The following is a 10,317-nucleotide window of genomic DNA, read 5'->3' on the forward strand; positions in this document are numbered from 1 at the left end:
TTTCGTTCACTTTTCGGATAGCGTGCTTTTGCAGTACGAGTCAACAGCGGTGGGGATGGAGTGGGGATGGTCTCGCGGCGCCGCAAATGAACACTCGTTTCAGACTGCGCCGCGTAGCCGCCGCGAGACCATCCCCACTCCATCCCCACCGCTGTTGACTCGTACTGCAAAAGCACGCTATCCGGCATCACTGCTATCACGTTATCTTTAACGCAAACTTTATTAGTTCCTATTAAGTTTAGTAATTTTATTAATTATGGTAAATTACACAAACGCCGAAATGGCAGATATGCATTTCGTATACGGTCTTGCTAATGGAAACGCTCGTCAAGCAAGACGTATTTACAATGACAGATACCCGAATCGTCAGGTACCTCATATTTCGACTTTCATCAGAATCCATCAACGTCTTATGGAAACAGGATCCTTCGCAAGGAGGACAACTGATATTCCAGGAAGGCCTAGAACAACTAGGACTCCTGCACTGGAGGAAGCCGTTCTGAATGCAATTGAACATCATCCAGAAACGAGCACCAGAAAAATTGCTGCTGACCTTCATGTGAGTCATAAGTTAGTATGGACAATATTAAGAGAACAACAATTATATCCTTACCATATTCAACGCGTACAGGCACTGTTGCCACGAGATTTCCCGCAACGTTTAATTTTTTGTCGGTGGATGCAGCAAAAAATCGCACGAAATCCTCAATTCGTTGCAGAGGTACTCTTTACTGATGAGGCTAATTTCTCGAGAAACGCTATCGTAAATTTCCATAATGACAATCTTTGGTGTGATGAAAACCCACATGCAATATTAGAATCTCACTTTCAGGTTCAATTTGCATTTAATGTATGGGTGGGAATTACTGGTGATTTTTTGATTGGTCCTGTCTTTCTTCCCTTGAGACTTAACGGTGCTTCGTATCTACATTTTCTTGAAGATGAGCTACCTTTGGAAGATATTCCACTCATGCTCAGAAACAGAATGTGGTTTATGCATGATGGCGCTCCACCCCACTTTAGCTTAGCAGTTCGTCAATTTTTCTTTTTAGTTACTATTTTCTTTTTCGTTATAATTTTTCTTTTTGGTTACTATTGTTTTTCATTTGTTTCATTTGCAATAACACAAACTGTTCTATAATAAACGAAAAGTGAACGAAAACAGTGATGTACTTTTTTTTGGAAAACAAAGCAGTTTAGGACATATGTTTATATGACCTTTTCTTCTTAAAATAAGCCAAGGAATATCCTCCTTAAGTTTGTCTACTTACTTAGGAAACACCCTGTATAATATTATTTGTTTTATAAAAATTCTAATTACGCAATATAGTTATTTTAAAAAATCCACACAAAGAAAAAATATTTTTTCTCGGTGCTCGCGATTATCAACCGCTAGAATCGGTTTCGGAATCATTTTCGTTGCCAACGGGAATTATTGATGATGGGATCTCGATCATTCTGTATTATTTCATCAGTTCCAAAATCGTTTTTCTTCTTCTATAAGTTATAGACTGTATAACGTGCCTCACAAAATTGCTCCAATACAATATGTTCGACTGTCACGCGCTCAACTCCTTGTACAAGTATTTTGACGTCCTTGATGTTAAAAGTTGTGTTACGTTCTTTCGCCTTCAATGACGTATTTGTCAAAATTGTTTACCAGAGCAACAATTTGCAGTAACTCAACTTTTAATCAGTCATATCAGTGGTCTTGCCTTTGCTCCCCAACCATTCTTTTATTTTTCGCTTTTTCCATGAAATCTCGTTGGATCCTTTCTCCACCTTCGCAGAATGACATGGGGCGTTGTCCATTAGACTAACGGTATTATCCTCAAGCGATGATAAAATTTTCTCAGACAGAAATGTGTCGTCGTTTACTTCATCGTCACGATCCATGGTGTTTTTCTTGGATTCAAAACAAAAGTTCATCAGGTTCATCAGATTTGTCAAGTTCGTCAGGTTCATCAGGTTCCTCAGATTCATCAGGTTCATCAGATTCGTCAGATTTATCAGGTTCGTAAGAGTCATCAGGTTCCTCAGGTTCCTCAGGTTCGTCAGATTTATCAGGTTCATCAGATTCATCAGATTCCTCAGATTCATCAGATTTCTCAGGTTCGTCAGATTCCTCAGGTTTATTAGGTTCGTCAGGTTCGCCAGGTTCGTCAGGTACAAAGTTGGCTGCACTGCCAACAAAAGTAACATTCAGTTCATTCAACAGGCTAAAAAACGTAGTCCGTTTAAAATCTGGCAATTTTTGTCTTCATTCACGACTCTCAAAACCTTTCGTAACGTGGGCTTTTTTTCTACGGTCATATAAAATTCTGCAACTTTTTTTCGAATTGCATTTTTGACACATTCGTCAACTGGTCCTCTGAATGGACGAGGTTTCTTTCTATTCGGAGATGTGACGTCGCCAGTTCTCTCGTACTCGATTACGATTTTTTCTATTGTAGATCTACCAAATCCCGTTTTTTGTGACAACATAAGGTGCGCAGCTTTTTTCCTAATTTGCCGATTTTTTTCCTTCAGATCTTTGTATAAGTCCACGATGTAGAGACGGTCACGTCTATTAATGAACTATAATAAATTAAAAAGGAAAACGCATCACAATAATAAGGAACTATTGATAAGAATCAAATGAACTTAAAGTTTGATTGGAAGAAAGTTCATGGTAAAACAGATGACTCCAGGATTCCCTTAAGTATTTCTTTAATAATTGTTATATTATTTTCGAGATAATACAAAGTAATAATTTTTGTTTCAACCCATACAGCACAGAAGCTTGCACCAACATTGCAGCAACGTTGCAACGTTGCAAATTGCAATGCAACAGTACAAAGACATTGCAGAGATATATATCCGCAAAATACCAGCACACTTGTAGCAACATGACATTAATATTTCGGAAACATTGCACAATCAAAATTTGTAATTAATTAATATTAATAATTCATTTTATTAAAACATTGGAGTCTTCCTATCCTAACGAGATTCGTCCAAATCTATTCGACCAATGATGTATGATGACCAGAATCTGAACTCGGTAATATGCGTATGCGGTGTTTGTCTCTTTCGACTATCTAAAGAACATGGTGGTTGTACAACGCGAGCATCATTCTAAAAGAAAGTAGTTACGTAAAAGAAAAAGGTAAGTACTTTTTTATAATATTATGTCTCATTATAGCACTTGTGTGCTGTTAAAATCTTGTATCTATTAATTATAATAGAGAATCTCTATTTGCCTATCTCACGGTTTATATCACTATAACCTCAAAATTATGGAAATTCATTAGAAAACTGCATATTAATAGTTGTAATATTTTTAATAACTTTTTCTGTTATAGAAGCTGTTCGTGAAATACACAATCATGCCACTGATGCAGAAATTGCTGAATGCATTTCCAAGTGGCTTGCTCAAGCTCCGGTTAGGATTGAGAGATCAAAGTATGTCATTTTACATATAATTCTATACATACTTGCAGTATATGTATATTTTTATGTAATTTTATGCTAATATATGAATTTTAATTCTTATTTTATTGTTACAGGCAACATACAAACAAAAACGAAGAAGATTCAATTATTTAATTAAAGGAAAAATATTTTAACATAATTAAAGGAAAAATAATATCTCAAGAAGAGGATTTTTAAGTTTTTTTATAAAGAACAGTTACTTTTTTATAACAAAAATAGAGAAAATGTTTATTTCATTTTTTATTACTATTGTTATATTACATATAATTGTCTATTTATGTTAATAAATAAAAATATTGAAGTTATATAAATAAAAATATTTAAAGTACATAATAATAAATAATTATAATTATTGCAAATTCATTACATTGCAATATTATTATGATGTTTCGTTACAATGTTCCGAAAAGCGGACATTTTCACATTCCTGCAATCCCATAGCAATGCTGCAGAAACATTTCGCAGTGAATTTGCAATGTTGCTACGTTGCGGTGGAAGATTCCTGCAATATATATGCAATCTTTGCGTGCTGTATGGGAATTACCTGGCCTTGTTTATTTCTTTTGACGGCAGATAATGGCTTTACTTCCACATCCGAATCTTTTGACATTCTACAATAAATTATTTTTAAACTGTATAGAATCAATATATTAATTAGGATCGAGAATTTAAAGTGTGTCCTTCGACTTAGATATGTTGATTATATTAAGATTGAGTTAAAAGATGGAGTGGGGATTCCTAACGCAAACAAGCGAACCCGCGAGACAAATATTGTTGGAAAGTTTCATATGGTAGATGCCAGATTCTGTCTGCAATTAGAACTGGTACAGCAAGTCGACGACATTACATTAACATGCCAAAGCTGCAATATTGTCTATATTATAGTCCAGTTAGGCCACTGCGATAAATACTTTCTACTCTTCTTTTTATTTGAAAGAAGAAAAAGGATGAGAGTATTTTCTAGCATTCGCAGTGCTAAATAAATTCGAATCTAGCGACCTGCAGCAATCGCAGTTACCGATCGTCATGAAGTTGCCGCGGTCGCGTCGCGACCGTTCGCGCTTCACCGTCGAGTCGCCCGTCTGGGAGACGATTGAGTGCCCCGTGGTTCTCAGCTGCAGTTACCTATAGTTACCAGCGTAAACACTGGATTCCGTGGCCACCACATGATCGCATCATCGCGTTGGTCGCGATCGCTTGTCATCGGATACGGCGGGTGTCGCCCGCTCGTTATTGCGTTATCGCGTGTCATCGATTACGGCGATTAGCGGTGACACGAGCGAGGCAAGTGCGTAAGTCCCGCGGCAGTCTCCGATATGCTGCACGGAATAGCAAGTGTCAGCAGCGAGAACCTTATCACTTCTTCGTGTTTAAATGTAAACGTCACCTAATACAGCTGACTCGACTTTTCGACAATTCCGCTGCGTATTAATTCTCGCGCGATATTACTGCTCTCGTCAATCCGTCGGAGGATTATTATTACTCTTCGTCGAGATACGTTCGAGGAAGAAGAGAGCGAGATATTTCGTTTGCACCACCCACGTGCGTTGTCCTTATGAGAGAGCTCTCGTTACCCTGGTCGACTGTCGTGATCGGTGACATTCAGGTAAGTGAAAAATTCGAGGAAGGTTTGCTTTTGTCTGTGTGTACAGGAACGTTTATCAGGATTTTGTAATTAACAGAATGTGCGAGAATACTCACGAGAAGGAGCAATGGCAGCTTCTCCAGGGTCTGCGGTCCACCGTGGAGGGTCTGCTGATCGATGGAGTGTGCAACGTGTGGAACGTTTATGGTGGTTTAAATCGACTGCACAATGTGATGGAGCGGATATTCAAGCATGGGTGCCGCATATTTGACTCCAATGTTAGTCGAGCCTATCGCTGTCAAAAGTATTTTCATCGAGGACAGTGTCCATATGAATGTTATGTTAGATCGCTAGAGCAATTGCATAATTAGAATTAATAATTATCTTATACATAAATTATTTTTTATTTTAAATATACAAGCAGTTATATAAAAAGCAATAATTACTTTGGTGTGTCAAGTTTTAAACAAAAACATTTTCACGTGATAAATATTTTAAACAATTTTATGCGTAATTTGTTTCAGCGATATAAAACTAGATAATTTAATTTTATTCTGTTACCATTATCTAAAAATAATTACATTAATAAATTTTTAAAAGGGTGAACCGGACTGTTGGATATTTATCCAAGGGTTAAACTGGCTTCAGCCCTCCCTGGCGACGTCGCCAGTGTTGTCAGAGAACGAGGATTATCTATGCAATCTGCCGGCTAGGATAACATCGAAGAAGGATATGTTGTGGCTCTATAAAAGGTATATTCTCTCTGTATATTGAACTACACAAATATACTATATAAATATATTCTTGTCAACGATACTTTGTTTCAAGAAACCTTTTTGTTAAAATAATATGACGAAAAGTGTCTAAAATTAAATATTTTTGCAGTCTGGAGAGTCACTCTCTGTCGCACAAGTTATCATGGCTTCTGTCGGATAAGGAACATTTGCTTTCTTGTCTCGAGCCATGGGCCTTTCTTTGCCAAGAGAATCTAGCAGAAGCGACGCTTTTGTATTTAAGAGCAGTCGAGAGAAACCAGCCTGTATTGCTCGCGGAAATCGATCCCTGTTTAGTAAGCAAAATTAGTTCACTCGTCGCATCTCAATGTTGCACGTCAATCTTAATATTTTTCATTTTTCTATCTTGATTTGTAGTTCCTACCAACTTGGATATCTCCCAAAGCGAGCCCAAGGCGACACCGTCGCTCATCCTCGTATCCGGTCAACTTCTCTGGCGCCACTCACGTCTTTACGCGCAACAAGAGCGGGAACATTCTCAATAAGTGCCAATTCGATCAAGTGAAGGTGTCGATATCGCAGTCCATATCGCAGAATGACGCAGGATGCGCTGACAATAAAAAATCAAAATCGACGCAAGTTATTGCCGATAATAATGCGCAAAGCGATTCCAAGGTCAATGATACATCACTAAAAACGTGGAACAGTTTGCCTGCCTTGGACAAAAGTGGTACGGTTGCCGTGGAAAATTCAGACACGACCTCGCCAACGATTCAGGAAAGCAGCAGTTGCAGCAGCAGTAGCAATAGGAGCAGTCGACCTCGCACCATCGAATTGGCGGATATCATCAACGTCAACTATTCAGACTCGAAGCAACTCGTTGACTCTAACGTGGAGAGACTGGCAGTGAAGCTGAAAACGCCCGTGAGGAAGACGAGGAATCGAACGAAAACCAGGCACAGCCAGAACAAAAAGGCCTTTGAGAGTTCCTTACCGAATACTTATGGGGACATTCGGAGTGGCGCCGAGGAGACGCAGCCGATTGCGATAGTGGTGTCGACCGAGACGAGATCCGCGGGCATTCAGCGATCAGCGTCGAGTAATAAGTTGAGCAACATCCCGTTGGGCTCGGCACCCGAGTTCCTAAACTCGTGGAGCCTGGAAGTTGAAGGCCAGAAGGATATCCGTACACCGCGGAAGAGCTTCATGGAGGACGGTGGCAGTAGCGTACAGCCGATGGCGACCGGTTACTTTCCGCGCCCGGCCCAGGGCCAGAGCCTGACCAGTTTTCTATCGTCGGCACAGTTCTCGCGCGCTCACGACGCCGAGCTCGACCGCGAGAACGCGCACTTCAGCATCTGCGAGGCGATAATCGCCGCCATTGAGCAGGTGAAGTATAATAGGCAACAGCGACGGCTGGACGAAGCTGCGGATGACGAGAGTGACGAGGAGATCAACCAGCTGAAGCAGCGGATCAGACTACGACGTCGACAACGCCAGGAAGAGAAGTCCCGAGGTAGAGGTTGGAACCGCGATCTGTTGAGCGACGGTAGGACCGATACGACCACGACCACCGATCAGAGCGTCAGTCCATTATCCACGTCCTCGGGGAATCCCTCGGACAGCGTGTCCACCGAAGACATCGAGGAGTTTGAACTGGACAATGAGCGAAGGTCAAGGAGCGGCGGCCAGGTTGCATCGACCGTGTCGTCACACGCGGACGCGGAGTCGCACCAAGCCAGGCTCGCCACGGACTCGCTCCCGAGCGAGAGCAGCGTGTCCGCCGAGGGTGTTGCCCTATCTCTCATCAGCCGTTTCAGCGAGAAGCAGCTGCCACGGGCGAGCGAGCTGGAATGGCTAGTCTCAGAGAAGGACGCACCTCAGCGGCTGCTGCCAATGCCGAAGAGCTGGCCGGTCAGTCCGGACGAGGTCGAGAGCGAAGACGCTCGAACGATAGCACTACGAGGGACGGTCGAATGGGCTCCGCCGCGTCCGCAAATCATTTTCACACCTCATCCGCCGCCAGTGTAAGGAGGAAAAAAATAATCTTTCTCTTGTCATCTTGGGCTATAATGTGTTGATAGACTGCAAAGCGTGCGGATCAAATCGAGCAAACTCCGTTGTTCTTCTTTCAGAAGGCGAATGCTGATAGCGAAGCAGAATTACAGGTGTGCGGGTTGCGGCATGAAGGTCGCCGTGAAGTACGCCAACCGCTTCCGCTACTGCGAGTATCTGGGTCGATACTTCTGCACGGGTTGCCACACGAACCAGGTGGCCTTCATACCAGGAAAAATATTGTCCAAGTGGGATTTTGCTAGGTGAGATCTTTTCGTTCGGTTGGATCCAAGTATTGACGCGTTCATTCGCTTGAGAAATTGGGATTGATCAATCCTCGCTGTCCATTGGTACCTTCGCAGGTATCCTGTGTCAAACTTCTCGTACAGATTACTGGACCAAATGATGCTGGACCCACTGTTCCAAGTAAACGATTTGAATCCGCTGCTGTACCGACGAAACAAGCAATTGAACAACGCGAGAGTTCTGCGCACAAAATTGTTCTTCCTGAAAGATTTTCTATTCACGTGTCGATTCGCGTCAAGGTATACTTTTAGATCTCAGAATCTTTTCGCTGATGCCATGCTGTTGTATGCAAAGCGATGCGATATATATTTCTGTTTGTTACATTATAGTCTCCAGAAGCAGCTGAAGAAGGAGCCGAGTTACATCATGAACGATCCGCACGTATACTCTATTCAGGATCTAATAAACGTCAAGCAAGGCGTGCTGTCTGTCAGGCTGCAAGACATCGTTGAAACTTGCTGCGTGCACGTCGCAGATTGCGAGGTAAAGTCAATGATTATTTCACTCTGTGTGCGAAATTTCGAGAAGAATTACAAGAATTTTGTAGAAAACGAGATTAGAACATAATGAATCGATGAGATGAAACTTTACTCTTTCCGTTTCCGTTCTTTGTCGACAGAAGACTACAATCTCTGTGCTTAATCTCCTTTTAGTTGTGCCAGGCCAGAGGATTCGTGTGCGAACTGTGCGGTTCCAAGGACGTAATATTCCCGTGGGATCTGCTGAAAGTGACCAGATGCGACAAGTGCGGTGCATGCTTTCACACAGATTGCAAGCACGATTCCGACAAGTTCGAGTGCCCTCGGTGCATGAGGCTGCACGTTAGGCGAATCACGAGGGACGAGGAACCCTGACGAACGACGAGGGCGTATTTTATCACGCTCCTCAGCGTAGCGTACGCGTATTAAGTCCGACTGCGTAGCGAGCCATCTTCAAGCTAAAAGAATGATCTCGTACAGCTTAGTATCTTGCAGACAATATATATAAAATTCTCTACGAGATATTAGAGTATCTTGCATAGTTGAGTTCCGATTCCTGACATATTTTTGACTTGGATAAATGCGAGAACGACGAAGCTCGAGGTGGGTTTCCTTTAGCGTAAGTTAGACTGGGCTCACGCGTAATGACTTACATCAGTGCCGCCTATACTAAGAATTCGCGCTCTCTTTTGTCCCCTTACTCGCGTAAGTCAGGACATTACCACGTGCCTCGGTCTCGAAAGAAGAATATCGAATGAACGAGACGTAAATTAATAGTGAAGACTGACGTATTGTGATACGCATGTTGGATTTTCAAATCTCTTGGAATAATCCAAAAGAGAATAGAAAATCGTCAAAAGACGTTTTTTAACTTCTTTTGGATTCTTGTATTGCATGGGTCTATTATCAATTTAACGAACGATCTTAGAAAATGCATCAGACAACTTATCGAGAAACATAACTCGGCACATTTTCCGTAAGCAATTCAGAAAGATACGACATTTGCATTTTACAATGAAATGTTACCGAAAGTAATTTTTCTACGAAATATAATGTAGCAAACTCTTCGTTCACATAGCCTGTTACAACGTGTTCGTGATAGTTACCCTTTTTGATAGATTCTTGTACGGAGGAAGACATTTTAAAGATATTTATACATATTTATTCAAATACGGCGAGCCTTTAACGAACGAATAGTATTATTTCTTGTAATGTTACTTTGTAAGCAACCAGATTCTCAAGACGGCAATAATTTTAAACGTGCAGTTATTATATTTAGTAGTACAAATAGCATAAAATTACTACCCTGAAACTCGAATTTAGTAATAATTCTAATAAGTGTACCTGATTTTTACTGATGTTTAAACATCACATGTATACATATTTATCACTTATTTATGAGAATTGTTACAGTGCGTACAAAATTGAAATAAGAGGATTTCAAAAGGAAACTTAGTCATCTATCATTTTCGTCCTCATGAAACAATTTCCCTTTATAATTTTCAATAATTGTATAGACAAACAAATTAGATACAATGTATAATAAATAAAATAAGATTTGAACTATAATTTACATAAAAGTTATAATTTCTGTCTGCTACAGATTGATTTGTAAGTTTCAGTTAAAATTTCGTTTCCTTGATAAATTTCTAAGTAACGCACAACGAATTAATAAATTCTTATG

At 40.7% G+C, this 10,317-nt stretch overlaps 1 protein-coding gene across 1 annotated transcript; it reads left to right on the top strand.

Moving 5' to 3' along the window:
* Window positions 1-4,595: 4,595 nt before the first annotated feature.
* On the top strand, window positions 4,596-10,198 carry LOC105279821 (run domain Beclin-1-interacting and cysteine-rich domain-containing protein). The gene is made up of 9 exons (XM_011339870.3): window positions 4,596-5,080; window positions 5,157-5,337; window positions 5,660-5,811; window positions 5,945-6,128; window positions 6,211-7,820; window positions 7,929-8,111; window positions 8,211-8,393; window positions 8,484-8,637; window positions 8,808-10,198. Exons 2-9 carry the CDS (start codon window positions 5,158-5,160, stop codon window positions 9,006-9,008), a joined length of 2,847 nt encoding a protein of 948 aa, XP_011338172.2. The 5' UTR covers window positions 4,596-5,080; window position 5,157; the 3' UTR covers window positions 9,009-10,198.
* Window positions 10,199-10,317: the final 119 nt, after the last annotated feature.

Source organism: Ooceraea biroi, chromosome 7, assembly GCF_003672135.1.
Source record: "Ooceraea biroi isolate clonal line C1 chromosome 7, Obir_v5.4, whole genome shotgun sequence".
NCBI lineage: Eukaryota > Metazoa > Arthropoda > Insecta > Hymenoptera > Formicidae > Ooceraea > Ooceraea biroi.

Coding starts and splice junctions, on each gene's coding strand:
- LOC105279821 (XM_011339870.3), top strand. CDS start 5,158: ATGTGCGAGAATACTCACGAGAAGGAGCAATGGCAGCTTCTCCAGGGT. Junction 7,821..7,928: donor ACACCTCATCCGCCGCCAGT/GTAAGGAGGAAA, acceptor TTCTTCTTTCAG/AAGGCGAATGCTGATAGCGA. Junction 8,394..8,483: donor ACGTGTCGATTCGCGTCAAG/GTATACTTTTAG, acceptor GTTACATTATAG/TCTCCAGAAGCAGCTGAAGA.